An 18,161-nucleotide genomic window follows, 5' to 3' on the forward strand; every position below is an offset into this window, starting at 1 on the left:
ATTCGGCTCAGGTCATGATCTCACGGTTCATGAGTTGGAGCCCCACATTAGGCTCTGTCTGACAGCTCGGAGCCTGGAGTCTGTTCTGGGTTCTGTGTCTCCTGCTCTTCCTTCCTCTCCTGTACTCACTCACTCACTGACCTCTCTCTTTCAAAAAAAAAAAAAATTTAAAAATTTATAAACAAAACAAAAACTGGTTCTTATTATTGTTTATTGCAGTGTCTGGCGCATAGCAAGTTATTCTTCCAAGAGAGAAGATGAGCATCATCACATCGTCTTGTTTATGTCATTGTGATGATTAACTTTATGTGTCAACTTGGCTGGATCATGGTGCCCAGATAGATACTTGGTCAGACACCCTTCTAGGTCCTTCTGTGAAAGTAGTTTTTGTCATTAGGTTATCATTTAAAGCAGTATACTTTGAATAAAGCAGGTATCCTCTGTTGTGTGGGTGGGCCTCATGTAATCAGTGAAAGGCCTTAAGATAGGAGACTGACCTCCCCAGAAGAATTCAGCCAACAAATGGCCTTTGGACTCAAACTACAAGTCTTCCCTGGGTCTCCAGCGGACAGCCTACCCTGCAGATAGATAGATAGATAGATAGATAGATAGATAAAGCTCTCTCTCCTTCTTTCCCCCACCTACATGCGTGCGTGTGCGTGCGCGCACACACACACAAACACACCCCTTATTGGTTCTATTTCTCTGGAGAATCTGCACTAATAGTCATGGGGCAGTGGACATGGAACTCACCAAGGGCAAGAATCATGTCTTCTTTGTCAAGCCCTCTTTCCCCCGTACCTAGCACAGTGCTAGCCCATGGCAGGTGCTCTGCCCTGGTAACTTGGTGATTACTGAGCACTTTATATGTTCTACCTCCTAGCTGCAAAGTCTACCTCAATGAGAACCAAGAGTTACTGGAGTCAAGTGTGTGAGTTAGAGGTGGAGACTGTGGCAAGTTGTGCAAGTCTCCCAGGGCAGGTGAAGAGAAGTTTTGATCCAGATGTTGGTTGTACATTTGGAGACCCGAAATTTGAACATGGGGGAAGGGACTACCATGTTCAAGGGCCTGCCTTTGCTCAGCAGCACTTCGGAGCAGGCCAGAGGAGAGGCCGTTTCCCTTGGCCCTTCCAGAACCTGCAGTGGTGATGGGGAATGGGGAGAACCATGTGTGTGGTCCTGCCTTAGCCCCTTCTCGCTTCACCAACTGCACAGAGACTGGCAGCAACAGACGGTAACTTTTCTCAAGTTTTATTGTAAAATCCTCCGAAAAAGAGCATTTACATTGACAATACTTGATGATAATTTGTGAATCGTCTTTATATCAAGTGGTACTGCAGTTACACGGTGTGTTCAATACTGTGCAATACGTTAAAGTAAACACAAACTTATTTCAAATGCCAGGTACGGTTACTGTGTTGGTACAAAGTTCTAAAGTTGATGTATTAAAAATAATTTATATATATCGTATAAACAAGGAAAAATTCACATGTATCGTAAGTACAGGAGGCCTTTTGAGAAATACTGGTGATTACAGAAAATAGATTTTGGTGTCTACACAACTGCTCAAAATAATATATCTGCCTTGACGTAAGAGCTCTGAAAGTTTTCTGAGGCGGGGGAGGAGGAGAATCTTAATGGGACAAAGGGTGTGCATGTGACTTCGTATCTTGAGGGCCATTCAGCTACACTATAGCATGAAACACTGTGTGTGACCACTGCAGCAACACTCCATGGCCACTTCTGTTTTGAGGCCATCTCACAGGGCCTTCAGAAAGTGTGAGCAGGAGGGGGAACCGCGGCGGGGGGGGGGGGGGGGGTGACGGGGCCAGGCCAGAAATGGGGGCTGCCCAGCCACAGGGGCTGCTGTGGGGTCTGGGGTGGTGGCTTATGGACCTGTCGTCCTGCACCTCTCTGAAGCAGCTGAAGTGTCTTAACTGACTCTTAAATGGATGGCAGATGTCATGCTGGGCAGCGGACAAGGGTTTGGATTTAGGGGATTTTCTCTAAAAGAGAAAGCACTTGGGCCCCACGATCAGCAGAGACTAGTTGCGCTTCTTTACAAATGAAGCTCTGATCTTGGCAGGCAGCTGTGTTCACCACTATACCACCAACGACCGCCGTGAAGCTCTGATCTTGGCAGGCGAATGTGGTAACTATGGAAACTCGCTAGGAAGCTCCGATCTTGAAGAGTGTGTCCCCAAAGGGCAGCATTCTCTGATCCTGCTCTGGTGACATGTGGAGAGGCCACCATGCTTGGGGTGGGGGCGAATCAACAGTTTGTGCTTTGTGCAGAGCAGGCTAAGCCTTCTAGAGCCCTCTGGGGCATGGTCCACCTTCTCTAGGGTCACAGGGGAAACAGATGGTCCCATATTGGTCAAGATGAGCTTGGGAAGGGTGTGCGTGTGCATGTGTGTGTGTGTGTGTGTGTGTGTGTGTGTGTGTGTGAATTGTGGGTTTGTCCAATAACAACAAAAAGTATAGGTTCAACACTTTGGTGCCGGCTCAGGAAGCCTCGCTCTCAGTTTTGGAGGCCAATTCCCGCTCTTCCCATACTTTCCATAATTTCACACACTGTGTTTGGTTTAATCCCTACTGCTGCCTACAGCTCCAGAGAATGTGTGAGACCATGCTTGCTGGGCTCCTGCTGCCGGCTGTGTGGCTGTGCCTAAAGCCTGCAGGCCTGCATAAGATGCTCAGATTCTCAAGTAACTTGGCAGGTAATCTGGTGAAGAGAGAAGCAGGAAGTGGCCTGTGCTGCATGAGGGATTTGGGGTCCTGTAGTCAGACCTCGAGAATAGGCACCATGTATTTTCTCCTTTGAATCTTTTAAGCCGCTCTCTATTCTGTAATCTCTATGATTTTGGACAGAAGCCATGGCAGCTAGTGACTTTGTCAAACAAAACTCCTCTGCCTCTGTGCTCCTGTGGGAGCAAATAGTAGTATGTGGCCCTGGGAGTGACTTCTTACTTGGACTTGCAAAGCTAGCTAGCAGCATGGGCAAAGGCTGTTGTGGGGAGCTGGTGTGACAGTAAGGTCAGTTGTCCCTTGAACTGTAGGAGCTGTGGCACAGCACACGTGCAGGAGACCTGAAGCATAGGAGGGGAGCCAGAAAGGCTGAGAGTAAAGTGGGAAGGAGGGAGGTGTGGCTTGGGCCCTCTAAGGGACGAAGCTTGGCCGAGACGTCATGGTCTCTATTCCTGTCTGACAGTTTCTGTTTGACAACAGTTGACTTCTCTGACACCTGTGAGCTTGCTCTGGTCTTGGTTACCTCGTTTGGAAGGTCTGCAAGCTAGGGTGTGGAGGTTGTGATTCTGGGCGGCCAAGGGCTGTGTCCCAGTGGGTTCTGACTGCACGTGGAACAGAACCTGGGGTTCTGGGTGGGCAAGGACAGCAAAGGATTTCATGTCATTGTTGTTGGCCCACGTCACCGTCCAGCTTCCTGGGTGGGGGCAGCTGTCAGAGGAGCTGGGTACAGGGAGGAGAAGGTGAGGTAGACCAGTAGTGCACGGGAGGGAGGGCAAGTGGCCTCAGCACTCCAAGGGGCTTGGTTCTGGAGAGAAGGTCCCAGGACAGGGCTGTGGGATTTGGTGATGAGGGTTGTTCAGCATCCACAGTGTGTTAATGAAACACACAGTGAGAAATGAATTGATGATGTTGCAAGCCCCTGGTAGAAAAATATAGCCAGAATGGATCTGTTGCACATCTCTGTTCTGGATTCTCCTTTAGTTCACAGGTTATTGGTCAACAGAAAAGAAGGTGTGGCCACACAAAGCCAACTTCAGGCTGCTCTCCTAAATAGAGCCTCAGCAATTAGGTTCCCTAGGGCAACAGGCAGTTCTCTGCTTTTTTCAGGGTTAAGAGCTGTCCTCGGGAGCCCTTCCTGGAGCTGGGAGCCCTTTTCTGCACAGAGCAGTGGGAAAGACAGCAGGTGGCAGGGGTGAGGTGGGAGGGGGCATGCAGGGGCTGAGCTTCTGTCTCTGTTCATGATGCGTCCAGATTCAAGTTCCTGCATCTTGTGGTTGGGGATTAGTGGTTGGCCCCACCCACCCTTCACAGGGTCCTTCCAGCTACTTCCAGGGGCTTGGGGAAGGTATAGTGAGACGCTTGAATTGACTGGGAGACCGAGGGAAGAAGCCTGGGCCAGCCCCAGGCAGAGTTTGTTGGGCAGGATTGCCGGGGCGGGGATGGTGGCATTTGCCACACAGCACGTGCTCCACACCCAGGCCTCCTGTGCAGATGGTCCGTGTGGCCACCAGCAAGCAGACACTTCCCTCTTACTACTACCCCTCGGTAGAAGGCTGGGTAGGCTTTCAGACCCACTGCCTCCATGCAGAGTTTTGCTCACTGGGGTGGAAGGAACACCAGCCCCTCCATTTCAAATCCTTAATATCAGCAAAGGTGTAGGTTGTGAGTTGTTATGAAAAAAAATACTATGTTGAATTTTTGTGAAATTAAATTTTATTTCAAAATTCAGTAAATTTTGAAATAGTTCATTGTGAATGTGTCATTGTTAAGGTGAAGTGCTTCTTTAATGTGAAGTATTGGTTGGTTGTTAGGTGATCTTGTGTGTTTGTCAGAGGGCTGTGGCTGGGTCGGCAGCAAGGCTCACCTGCTGTGGTAACTTCTTACACCAGTGACTTTGGGACCGTGTTCCTCTGAGCTTCTGGGGTTGGAAGGGGGGCGGGGGGCAGCCTGGCCAGCCTTTCCTCTGCCTCCCACCCAGCAGTTCGGCTAGTTGCTGTGATGAAAAAGCATTTACTCTCTTGCCTTTGTGAATGTGCAAATTGCACTGTTTTCAGGCCTACGAATCCCTGCTCTGATTCAACAGTGTGTGGAACGCTGGCCCCGAGCCCTAAGCTGGCATCTCCAGTTAATTGCACAGTGAGTTAGCCAGAGGCAGAAATGCTTTTCAGACACACTTAGAAACAGAAGGAATGAGGCAAAGGAACAGATGCTGCAGTCTCCCAGATCACAAGGCCTGCTGGGATTGGACTGGTCTTTGACTTAGGAACCCATGAGCCCGAGGGGCTGATGTCCTGACCTGGTAGGTGGTAGGCTCTTCCTCAGGTAGGCTCAGACTTTCTCTGCCAGGGGTTGCCATCATCTGGAAGATTTTTCCAAAGGGAGAAGTTGGTGAAAGTGGAGAACTGCAGTGATAAATGTGGAAGTCTGGAAGTGAATGTGTCAAGAGATTGCGGCAGGAAGAAGAAAGGGTGAGAGGTGTCACCCATCCATTCCAGCTCTTGGGAAACTGAGTATGCGGCTTTCGAAGTCCATCCTTTCAACCTGTAGCTACAGCTCAAGTACATGTAACAAAATCTAAAGTATGCATGTACATATCTAGGCACACTCTTGGGAGTTGGAGGGGACAGGCTTTGGATGGACCAAGATACGTGAGACAACAGGACTGGCTGATTTCAGGAAATCAAGTTGGGGTCAGGTAGGTTGGGCATTCAGGTGAGTGTGCAAGGGAGCTGTATTTACAGCAAGGCAGGGTCTGTGTCTTCCTTTCCCTGAAAGCGGCCAGTGATCAGAGCGGGAAAAGCACGGCCATGTTGGCAGGTGAAGCGGTCTGCCCTAGGTGAGGTGTCCATGATGAGACCATCTCTTCCAACTTCACGTGACTTGAAAACCGATCATTCAGGCCAGAAAGCATACAAGTGTGTTTTGGTGAATGAGGCGAGGGAGAAGGAAAGGGGTGTGCTGGGAGCCCCAAAGCTGACATTCTCCAACATGAGCTGTCTTCTCGGGGCCAGCTGGGTTGTACTTCCTCGATGCCCCCCTGACAGCCCAGCACTGTCTGAGATATTTGGGAATCATGAAGCATTGGCAGCCCACACCCTCCCGCCACTGGCCCCCCCTTCCCTCCGCCTTCTGATTGTGGGTTTTGCAGTGTATATTATTGGGGACAGAAGGGTCCACGTGTAAGAAAAGACTGAAATGTGCTGTGCAGTGATGATGCAATGACGGGCGTGCTAGAGCTGAGTGCAAGGGCCACGGGCAGAAAAGAAATTGATTTTTGAAAGGGATCGCCTACAGAAGCCACTTGGACCCCACACGTGTCTTTGTGTTGCACCAGGAGGTCACTCTTCTGTAGGCCGCCCCCGTGGCAAGCCCAGTCTGCCCTGAATCTGGGGAACTGGGCCCGGCTCATAAAACATCCCCGTTCAGTGGTAAAAAGCAGGCACACAGGGTTTGTCCTGGTCTCTTTGCGTCCCGGCCCAGAACAAAGTCTTTGCCACTGTGGTGGCTAGATCTGTATTCGGGGTGTCCGTGGTATAGAGGACCGTTATTCCTGGATGATCACTGTTCTTTCTGGGTGTGGGGTGGTGACTCTCAGAGACTTGGCCTAAGGCAGGGACGAACAGAGCGGACCTCGGAGAGCATCTTTCTGCTTACTAGCATTTGAGATTATAAAAAATTATCTTTTAATCAAAATTTCCAAAATAAAGTAAGTGATTTCCCCATCCCCCAAGACGCAAGAGTCTGGCTGGATCTCCCTCAGGCTTACACCAAGTCACATGGAAAAAAAGCATGAAGCGGCTGCGCAGGAGAAAAGAAGGTCCGGAATGAGGGCAGACGTGGCTCTCATGCCTGGAGCGAAAGCCAGGGCTCGCACTGAGTTTCCAGGCCTGGCTTCGGGGCCACTCCATCGGGGGGAGGTCGGCTGGACCCGGCCGTGACGGACAATGAGTACATGAAGGCAACCGACACAAGTGTCAGCCTGGAAAGCAGGAGCTCTTGGTTCCGCAGCGTTCCCCAGGAAACATGGCGTGTAGCTGGGCACAGAAATGATTCCTTTACACAGCAGCGTGTGTTCTCACCGTAGCTCAAGGCATAAATCATACTTCCCAACGAAAAACCCCAATCTGGTTAGCAGCGCATACCTTATACTAGGAAACTTGCAAGGAGGCCAGTGTTGAACCACAAAGCGGATACAGGTTTTGCGTTTGTCCGTGAAAATGTACAGGGCGCCTGCTTGGGGCTGCGGTGTGAGGACTCGGCCGTGCTTGGTGGCCCAGGGCTCTGCCCCGGGCTCCTTCATACCTCGCCCACCCACACCACTGTGGTCCCCCGCTTTACGCCCGACACCTCACACCGCAGCGCGTTTTGTCTCCCGTTGACGAGAAACAGCGACTCTTGGGCGGGGATGAGCAGGTACTGTCCGAAGAGCCCGCTGTCCCTCACGATCCTGCGGGGCCCTCCCCAAGGCCATGCGGGCACCGTGGGCGGCTCCTTCAAGTTCTTGAGCATGCCCGTCTTCCCCGTGGACAGCTCCAGGAACAGCAGGTCTGGCTCTGTCTCCAGGGGGGCGTAGATGTAGTACTGATTGCCGTGGGTGAAGGAGTGCTGGAAGGCCACGTCGGAGATGCCCTGGCTTATTTTCAGGCTAGAGAGAGTCTGGATCTCTCCCTGCAGAGTGATCTCCTGCACGTGCAGCTGGGGGCTGGTGGCAGCAGTGCTGACCACAAAGCGCCCGTCGGGGGACACGTGTGGGGTGCCAGTCACGTCCCCATTGGGGCCGAGCACGGAGTCCGTGACGCTGTCGAGCAGCAACTGGGGGGCGGCAGAAGCGGGGCCATCCTGTTGGCACTGGATGAAGAAGTAGCCGCCCAGGTGGGTGTGGGCCATGGCCTGTGGCACGCAGCCGTGGCTCTGCAGGCTGATGGTCTTGAGCAGCACCAGTGTTTCCAGGTCAACTTTGTGAACTGCGGGCTCAGACTTGTTGAAGATGAAGCCGAACCTGCGAAGGGAAGAACTGAGGTCAGGAGGGGCTCTGTCATTCCTCTAAAGGATTGCATCCATTCTCTTCCCTTTATCCTAATCCTTCAGTGCGCTAACAGCTTCTTAATTAGATGTACCATCCTGCAGGGCCTGGCTTCTTCAGTCATTCATCTACGAGGTGAAAATGAAGGCAGCCGCATTACAAATGCTCCTCGATTTCTGCTCTCATAACACGCACTCATCTCTAGAAATGGTAAAGGAGGAGCATAAAAGTGCCGTCAATAGCTTCTCCCTTTGGGATGCCTTCACATCAGCTCCCCTGAGGCCTGCTGCCAGCTGGGAAGTGGGGGCCTGTGCCTGGAGGGAAAAGAGCCCCGATCACCTGCCAGGAGGAGGACGGCAGAGGTGGGCTTGCTGCTACTGTCCTCTGGACTAATCAGATTCTGAGCAGGCACCGCAAGCCAACTCCCTTCCTCCAGCGCTCCCTCCCCCGGGGCAGAGGAAGGTGGAGGGGCAGCCTCTCCTGTGTCAGTTATGATCCCTGATACCCTGGGGGAGGAAGCTTGGGCAAGGGGGCTGAGGACAGCTTTTACCTTTGCAGCCAGATGGCCTTGGCGTGGCCCTGCTGCCCTGCCCACTGCAGAGCCTGGTGTGTGGACGGCCTCTTAGAGCCTCTGCCATGCTGAAGAGGGCGGTTCCTTCTGAGGGCTTTTGGGAGGACTGGATCAAAGACAGAGCTTGAGGGGAAGGGCCCAGCAGGCAGTAGCCGCTCACATGTGGGCTTGGTGAAATTCCCCTCTGGGGATGGGTGGCAAGCTGCCAGAAGGCCTGACCCCAGGCAGGACTTGGCTTTGACTGAGAGCCTCTGCCTCAATCGCTGACTGAGAGAGGCCTTTTGGTGCCGTGGATGCCTATGGGAAGAAGAGAAACATCTCCTCCACACTTCTCTTTTGAATACCTGATTCTCTGAGTGGGGGAAATGCCCACTTAAAAGCATCTTTAAAGCATTCTTAAAGAGATCAAGCATGGAAAGAGCATGAAACTCTGGTAAAGAACTTGAATGTAAAACGCCACACACAGGTGGTGCAGAGCCTCTAAATGTGCTAGACTCCCGCCTGAATTCAGCTTCTTTGGGGGTTTTTCACCCTTGAGCAACCCCCAGAATCTTAGAGGCTCCTCCCAGGTGCTGTCTACACAGTAGGGTTCATAAAGGAGCTGTTTTCTTTCTTGGGCTTGGATCAGTGGGTGGGCCTAGTTTTACAAGTCCAGCTTCAATATGTAACAATGAGTCCTTTCTTCCTGGAGAAAGGCACGACCTTCCGGTCTCCGTGACTTTATAAAGGGGCAGGCTGAGTCTTCTGCAGTGGTGACTTTACAATAGGTGTTAGGGGTTGTCTGAAATGAACAGGCAGGGGGAACAGCCAGGTTGAGCTGAGGTTTGCAGTTGAGACCATAGGCCACCATTTTTAGGCTGTTCTGGATGGTGAAAACCAGACAAGCAGAGGCCTTGTTCCCTGGCTGGCCCTCTCCATGGCTGCTCTGGGGGCTTCTGGAAAACCCAGGGGTAGTGGGCAGCAGAGAATAAGGAACTAAAAAGAGACTTGGCCTCGTATTTCATCTGACTCTTCCTGGATTTGTAAACTTGGCCAGTGTTTTAACTTCTCTAATCCTTGGTTTCCGCATGTGTAAAAAGGGGTCAAGACCACTTCTACTAGTTTCTTTGTGTCTAACAAGGAGAGGGTGGCCCATTAACCACTGTTGTTTCCTTTTCTCTATAGTCCTCACCTCGAGGATGAGACTTTCTGTCCTCAGTGGGCCTCTGAGGGCCAAAGGAGCTGGGTGCCTTCCTTAACTAAGACACTTAAGGACTAGTGATGGGTCCATTTCTGTCCCCTCATGATGGAGCCCAAGGCCAGCTCAGGATGAGTGACAGAGACACAGAAGGAGCAGGTCTCACAGTGGGCAAATGCACCACATGCCGGGCTGAGTTGGATTATGGGGGTTCCTTAGGGCATCGTGGGCCTGTCTCACCTGATATGGTTGATGATGAGGTTTGTTGGAGGAATGAAGAAATCATCCACTCCTGCAAACGGTGTGCGGATAAGGTGCTGGCCCTGGCCGGTGCTGGCTTCTGTGATCACCTATAACACAGAGGGAGGGTCCTTGTGAGGGCCCACCCAGGTAGGGGTGGGAAACCTGGAACCACCCGCACATGCTGGTAAGGCCCCTCAGCAGGCAGGCTACTTCAGAGAGAGATGCCCCAAGTGTGAGAGAGGGGGGCAGAGGCAGAGCAGGGACTCCCCCTTTGGGGGAGAGGGGCAGTACAGGTATGAATGCCTGAATCACTCCCTCCTGTGCAGGCAGGTCTGACCCAAAACTGGGCCCACACATCCCCAGCCCCTGATGGCACAGTGGGGACCACGTTGGAGCTTCTGAGAGAGGTCCCCAGAAGAGAAAGATCACTCTGCTCAGAGACCACCTCCCCTACAACTGAGAATCCCACCTTCTCAGCACCCAGGCCACCCTGGGAAGAGAGGGAGTGAGCTTTTCAGTCATGAAAATGTTAAATGGTGCAAGTATTTACTGCTGCCTTATTTTCCTTTGATGCCAGGTGGCTGGGCCCATTTGTTGGGCATCTCTATCATAGACTGCTCACAGAGGTGTTCTATGGGAATTGTGACTCCATGGTTTATTGGAGAAAGCAGGAATCCTGCATAAATGCCATTCAAAGATGCTGCTCAAGCCAGTTAGATGCCTTGCAGTTAGAATGCTGGGGATCGGGTCTAGTTGCACAATGGACCTGCTGTGAGAAATCAAGAATCAGGCCCCGTGTTTTGTACATATTGGTAGTGACAGAGCATAGCTGCCTCTGTTTCCCTTTCTTCTTTTATACCACTTTCTCTGTGGGGTTGGCAGGAGGCAGCCGCAGCCATTCTCTGCTGTGGACAGTTCCTGCTGGGCCTGTGTCAGGGTGGCAGTGCAGAACAGAGCCGAGTGATGTCGGAGATTAGGTGGGAAGAGAGCAGTGTGGAGGTCCTGCCGGAAAGCCTGCTTTGGTCAGGCTGAGCACGTGTCTATCAGCTAACACAGCCTTGGGCATGGCCAGGCCAGAGACACCATGCCCAACAGCCTGTGTCCCCTTTCCTTCTTCATGTGCTTGTCAGCCTCCAATTTCTAGGCCATTGTCCTGAAACGTGGGTGGCCCACAGCCAGATGAGGCTGAAGGCCCACAAGGTCAAGCCCAGACCCTCTGAGCAGGGGAGGTGGGGGGGGGGGCTAGACTGTGAACACAGAGCTGAGACACTTTCTCTGATCTTGATAGTATGGCTGTGCTTACACGGTCCAGACTTCTGCAGCCTGAGGCTGAGGACAGTCTCTGTTGGGGCTTCGGTAACTCACGTGGCTTGGAGTTCTGGATGCTTTTATCTTTTAAGAATAGGACTGCCTTCTGGCTCTTGCTTTTATGGGGAAACAAACAACACCTGGCCTGCCTCCTCAGGCAGGGTTGAAGTTTGAGTCTTTTCTGGATCATGCTTCCCGGGGGGTGGAGGTGGGAGGGGGTAAGCAGAGAGGATGCCGGACAGGAATGAGGAGGGCTGTGATTTTCAGCCTTGGGGCAGCTCTAAAGTTGTCACACTGCATTAGGTTATTTTTCTGTGATTTTTTAAAGTGGCCAAATGATACTTCCATGGCAAGTCCATGGGAAAACACTCTTGGTACTGGGCATGAAATATCAGCATTAGGAAACTGGATCATGGGAGTGTCTAGGGGAAAATGCCAGAGAATTCCAAGAAGCCATACAATCACTGCTTGATCGCAGGCCTGTCATTTTAGCTTCTAATAGAGATGGAAAATTACAGGCTGTCAGCGGTCAGTGTCATTCACGCTTCACCACTCTGACACCCTATATTCAGAGGTTACTTCATCAAAACGCAGTACCACGGGCCATTGAACTGATGTGGGTGTGACCGCCTCATTTGTCTGACGAGTCGTGAGTTCCTTCTTGGCCTTGCATCCTGGCACGTTCCCCCGCATGTTAGTGTCTAAAAGATAATTGTCCAACTCCTTAATTTTGTTGGCTCTGTGGGCTTGCTTCAGGAGACGTACATATGTGGCTAGATATCAGGAAATGTCACTTGATAGTTCACGTGGAGTCCTAAAGGCTGAGCATCTCTCTAACAGGGTAGACAAAACCAGCTGAGAAGGGAGGCTCAGCTGGGGGGTCTGGGACTGGTGGGCCAAGGAGTGATACGGAGGATTCAAGAAGGTGCCAGCCAACACTGGCTGCTGAGGGAAGGGCTTCATTTATAGAAACACCTTCATGTAGTCCAAGCAAAGTTCTGTTTAACCAGTTTCTTAGTGTTGGATATTGAGAAACAAAGTTTTTGTCCATACCATGATCATAGCCTTTGGAAGTCAAGTTGCTGGATTCAAAAAAGCATTGTTTTGAGGCTTTTGGTTCTCCTTTCCTAATTGTGCACCCCAAGGGCTGGGCCAGTTGACATTTCCAGGAGTTTTTGCAAGTAGTGGTTTCTTTAACCCTAGCCCATAGGGATGAAGGTAGGTTTATTCCATCTGGTCCCTTTCTTGTTACAGTGCAATGCCTAGACTCTGCACTTGGGATGCTGGACGTTGTGACCTAATTCCTGATTGTAATAGTTGTGTTTGGCCATTCAGGCAAACTTTGCTCTTGGTTTTTGGGAAATAGGGTTCATTATATTTAAGAAATTGCCTTTTCGTTCGTGTTTTTAAGTATTTCATTGAGAATGTCTGCTGTATTTAATTCAGTGCCTTTTCAGGATTTATTGAAAATAATAGTTTTTTTTCCCCCTTTGTGTTAAGAGAATGTTGACTGATTTCCTGAGAGTGAACCATCATCGTATTCTGGGACTTTGTTCCCTGCATTTAGATGCACTGCTGGACTCTGTTTTTAATACTATGTTTAGAATTTTGCTTCTGTATTCCTAAGAGACATTAGCCTACAGCTTTGTTTTTTTTTACACAATTTTTAGTCAATTTTCATAATTAAAATTATGCTGGCTATTTAAAACAAAGAAGCTGCACATTATCCTCCCTGTGGTCCGAGATAGTTAAATAATATTAAAAATATATTTTGAAGGTTTGATAAAATTCAACTGTTTTTCTGTGGTAGCTCTTCAATCTTTAAAAAAACCCTGTAATTTTTATTCTATTATGGGCTTCTGTTAGGTCAGTGTTTACTCCCAGCCTGGGGCTTACACTCATGACTCCGAAATCAAGAGTTGCACGCTCTACTGATGGAGCTGGCCAGGTGGCTACATTTTGTAAGCTATCATCCACTTATTTTAGGTTTTAAAATTTGCTGCCCCGGAGTTGCCATGTATTAATTTCCAGTTATTTTTATCCTCCTGTATCTGCAGTAATACTCCTTTTCTCATGCCTCATTTTATATATTCGTTCTTTGTTCCTTTACCAGGCTTGTGAAGGATTTCTCTGTTTCTCTTTGTTCTTTGGTTTTGTTTATATTAATTTCATTCTTCTTCTCCTTGTCACTACTCTGTTCTTGTTCTCATTTCTTAACACAAGTACTTCTTCAGGCTTTTAAGACCCAGACACTCCATGTCTACAGCCTTCTCTGTCTCCTGTTGGTCTTGATGTAGAATGATCGCTTTACTATTGCTTTTGAGAGTGTTTCTAATTTCCCTTTTAGCTTCCTTTTTGATCCAGTAGTTATATAGGAGTGTCTTATTAGGTTCTATTTTAATTGTTTCTAATTCATCAGCTAATGTTGCCTATAACATCTACTTTTACAAGATTGGTTAATATCCTTTGTGGTTACAGATAAACCTATTCGTATATGGACGTGTGAAAAAACTGTTCTGCAGATGAAAGGTGTATATTAAACCAAGTTGCATTGTTAATCAATTTTCCCATGTCATTCATTCATATCCTTTGGACAATTTAAGTGCATGTGAAATTAAGTTCTCCTTGTATTATTTTTTCAAGTAGGTGTTATGTCCAGGGCAGAGCCCAATGTGGGGCTTGAACTCACAACCCTGAGCTTAAGACCTGAGCTGAGATCAAGAATCAGACTCTTAACTGACAAATCTACCCAGGTGCTCCAAGTTCGCCTTGTATTTTTTAATTGCTCGTTTGAGGCCATTTAGTTGTTAATGTTGCTTGATAACTATAGGCTACTGGAGACATAGTGGAGACATAGTATCTCTCTGTTTGCTGTTTTTAGTGCTGGTGACCTTAAACCCTACCTTGCCTGATATGCACGAGTGGAAATATTAATATATTCTTGTTCACCTGTCCTCATTCAACCTTTTATTCTGTTTCATGTGTGTTTTTTTTTAATTTTTTTTTTTTAACATTTATTTAAAAAAAAATTTTTTTTTTTCAACGTTTATTTATTTTTGGGACAGAGAGAGACAGAGCATGAACGGGGGAGGGGCAGAGAGAGAGGGAGACACAGAATCGGAAACAGGCTCCAGGCTCTGAGCCATCAGCCCAGAGCCTGATGCGGGGCTCGAACTCACGGACCGCGAGATCGTGACCTGGCTGAAGTCGGACGCTTAACCGACTGCGCCACCCAGGCGCCCCTAACATTTATTTATTTTTGAGACAGAGAGAGAGCAGGAACAGGGGAGGGTCAGAGAAAGAGGGAGACCCAGAATCTGAAACAGGCTCCAGGCTCTGAGCTGTCAGCACAGAGCCCGATGTGGGGCTCGAACCCACGGACCGCGAGATCATGACCTGAGCCGAAGTCGGATGCCTAACCAACTGAGCCACCCAGGCACCCCCATGTGTGTTTCTTATAAACAAGTTAGAGTTTCCTTTGTTCCTAACAAAGTCTGATCATCACAGCTTTTAGGAGAATTCAGTTGATCACATTTGGAATAATGAGATGCTCACTTCCCAACTACTACTTCCAAACAGCATTCTCTACACCTTCTCTTAACCCAATAAGATATTTCTAAGTATTTTTACTCCCTCCACTCCATGCAATTATTTTTACTGAATTAATTTATCTTCGGTTATAGCCTGGCATCAGGATTTCTCTTTCAGCCTGTCTATCCTAATTCAAACATACTTATTTAGAACTTATTACACATTTGCAGAGAGCCTGTCTTCGTCCATCTTAGTTCCTCCGTGGGTTCATTCTTTACATCAGTCTCCTCTTGATCTTTCTTCATCTGGTGTTTGTCTGGGATCCTTTCCTCAAATCTGTTGCTTAGAGGGTGCAGGTGAGTGATGCACTCTCTGAATTCTTGCACAGACTGTATCTTTCTTTTGTCCTGCCAGGTAAAGGATATCTTAGCTGGGAATAGGATTCTTGGATCTCAGCCATGTAGATGCCGTAGTCTGCCAGCTCCTGTTACAGGTGAGAAATCCACTGCCCCTCTCATGTTTCCTCTTTTACAGATAACCTGTGAAACCATGTGTTTTTCAACTCCTCTGTCTTGTTAAATTAGGCAGTCATTTTTGGTTTCAGCAAAAAAAAAAGTTTTGGTGACCCCTCCCCTTGAATTACCTTAGAGGCTTTGTTGGAGCTGCCAATAAAAATTACAATTTCCCTGGGCTTAGGCTCTGCTCTGAATGACCTTTATTCAGGCTTCTAGACACTGTAATGGATTTTTTTGTCATCTCACTGGGGCCCACGTTGATGGCATCCATCAAATGACAATAGCTTCAATTTATAGGAGATGAAGTAGTGTCTTCCCCCTGGCCCAACCGTGCAGAGGTAGGCAGGCAGGTATTCCCCTGGACGAAGCCTCTGTAGACCCAGCTGTCCCTTTGCTCTTACCAGTCTTGAGAACAGGGTGAACTTGACTCCATCCGCAGCCCTTGTCAGCTGGGGTTCTGAGAGAGAATGAAACCCTAATGTGCTGAGGCATCCACTGTATGAAATGAATTAACTTCTGTGCATCTAGAATGGTTCTATGTAGATCTTTGGGACAATGCAGGCATTCAACTCACTTTTTTTTTTTTTTTTTTTGGTTTAATTCTGTAATGCATCCCTGGATGAGATGGCAGAGCCAGGCACGCTCAACACAGGGGTGATGTTGACCTTCTCTGACGGGTGGAGAGGGAGGATCCCACAGAGCTCCTGTGACCAAACTCTTTCAAAGAGGAAGCACAGTGCAGTGGCTGAGTGTTGGGCTGCAGAGCCACATTGTCTGGGTTGGGACATGGGCAAATTAGTGAACTTTGCTGTGTCCTAGCATACTGTAAGCACTCAGTAAATGTGCTTCCACTTATGGACATAACTACTGCTCCTACTTTTCCTTCCTTACAGGCTCACATCTAGCATGTGCTTTGACACTGTTTTCCAGCCTGCCCAGCCCAAGGTGAAGAAAGTCCTGGATCAGGAGAGGTGGGGCCTGGAAGCCACATTCTGGTTGTCCTGACATCAGAATCTTATCCATCATCAGTATTATCTTTTAAAGGTAGGCCTGGCTGAAGACACCTTGTGAATTGCCTGTGAGGGGCTTTGGCTCAAGGTTGTTTCCTACTTCCTACTCTCTCCTGAAACCTTGATGGATAGGTTTTGGATAAATGTGATCAGCTACCTAGGGAAGCAAGAGACATTTATTAGACAGGATAGTGTCCTCTGTTCCTGTGGGGTGTCAGTCTCTACATGTTCAACATACCTGGAGGCTTGGTTGGGACTTGTGCACATCCCCCCAGCTCAGGACCCACACTTGGTCATGAGACTTGTCATAGGACAGCTTAGCTGGCAGAGGGTCCACACCTATGGACTTGAAAAAAAAATAGGCACAAATGGGTCATCATTCTTATCAGCTGACACAGTGGTCATTTCTTGGCTTTGTGTAAATGGCCTTCCTGCCCAGGTGAGTAGATAGCTAACCTAGCATCGTTGGCAGTGAGCCTGCTTGGGAAGCCAGGGCACAAAGCCTCTTTCTGGGTTTGTCTTTAGAGGCATAAAACCGTTGTCAGTAATTTAATTCCTTTTATAAACTTTGTGCATGTTTTACTTAAAGGGGACCAAGACATCTTGGCAAAAGTCTAAACCCAGAGGCTTTACGTTTACCATCAGGAATCAGCTGCAGGACCCTCCGGCCACGGCTCCTAGAAACGTTTTGGAGCCTCTAGAACCTGCAGTGTCTTTGGCTGTTCTGTTCTTTGGCTGAGATACTGGTGAGTTGGCCCTTCCTTCTGTGTCATCTGAGACTGACTTAGAGATCATCCATTATCACCTGTCTTGTCTCTTTGCACAGCCTCTATCTGTACATCCTTTAGCTGGAGGCTCTGGGACCCAGACTGTAGGATTCAGGCAGACATTTCTTTTTTAACTGCTGTAACTGAAACTCTATTATCCTTGGAGAACAGAGCTTCCCCCGTGGCCCTCTCAAATGGAGACTGTTTTCTGCTTTTTATAATGTAGTTGTCTAAGTTCCAGAACTCTCCTCCATGATGCTCATACCGCTAGACTATGACCCCTGCTCTTCTTGTCATTGGCCTCCATCCTGGCCACTCCCTGTGTTCATTAAAGATGTCACCCTTTTCGGGGGGAGAAACCCACCTCTACCCCCATTGGTCAAAGCTTCTCTGAAGTACTGGCTGTGGAGTCCATGATCCATTTCTCTTTAATATTCCCATCAAGTTTCTGTCTTCATCACTCCACTGACCTGTTTGAAGACCTTTGTGTCAGATAGATCACTTTGTGATCCTCCTCTTTTTTGACATGTCAGCAAGATTCCACATGGTTAACTACTCCCTTCTAGGAAGCTTCTCTTCTCTCAGCTTCCCATCTCCCTAGCTTCCCTTCCTCATTCTGATTTCAAAATGTTGGCATGTTTCAGGTCTTCATCTTTGACCACCTTCTCTGTGTCTACATCCTTTCTCTGGGTGAGTTCATCTGATTCTGTGGCTTCAGATAACCTGCTGTACTCTGATGACTTTAGAACTCATTCCTCTGTTGATGACATCAACTTAACAACTACAAAACCGAACTCTAAATTTTGTCACTCCATGCTCACCTAAATTTCTTCTCTATTCGTTATCATCTGTGGAGTCCCCTTTCACTCTTTTGGCTCTAATTTAAAGCCCTTGGCCCCTGAAGCCTCTTCCTCCATTCAAGTACTGCAGGTCCTTTGTTCATATCTCCACCTGCTCCTTTTTGTTCCCAGCATCTGCTAGCTTCCTGGTTGCTTCTCTTTATTTGCTAAAGGTTCCAGGATCTGGCACTGTCTTCCTGTACCCAGAGCTGCTTAACCCACCACTAATAATACCATCTTGACATTGTCTCTAGTTTCTTCAACTCTTTTAAAAACTCTCTTGATTATGCATTCTATTCGAGTTACCCATTTGTCTGCCTTCTTCACAGCAAAACTTCCCTAGTGTTTGGACTGTAGCTGCCTCTCTCCTTTCTATTTACACTTCTCCAATCACATTTCACATTCTCATTCTGAGGTGGTGTGGAGTAG

The 18,161-nt window shown here is 48.6% G+C and overlaps 1 protein-coding gene across 3 annotated transcripts in view; it reads right to left on the reverse strand.

Moving 5' to 3' along the window:
• Positions 1-1,235: 1,235 nt before the first annotated feature.
• FSTL4 (follistatin like 4) overlaps positions 1,236-18,161 on the reverse strand; it is a 591,179-nt gene continuing 574,253 nt past the window's right edge. For all 3 annotated transcript variants that reach the window (XM_045488893.1, XM_045488882.1, XM_045488902.1), the window contains 3 exons: positions 16,365-16,472; positions 9,760-9,869; positions 1,236-7,747 (listed from right to left, as the gene is read on the reverse strand). In XM_045488893.1, coding sequence (XP_045344849.1) covers positions 7,045-7,747; positions 9,760-9,869; positions 16,365-16,472 — 921 coding nt within the window. In that variant the 3' untranslated portion in view covers positions 1,236-7,044. The remainder of the gene's footprint in view (positions 7,748-9,759; positions 9,870-16,364; positions 16,473-18,161) is intronic.

The sequence above is a fragment of the Leopardus geoffroyi genome, chromosome A1 (genome assembly GCF_018350155.1).
Source record: "Leopardus geoffroyi isolate Oge1 chromosome A1, O.geoffroyi_Oge1_pat1.0, whole genome shotgun sequence".
Classification (NCBI taxonomy): Eukaryota; Metazoa; Chordata; class Mammalia; order Carnivora; family Felidae; genus Leopardus; species Leopardus geoffroyi.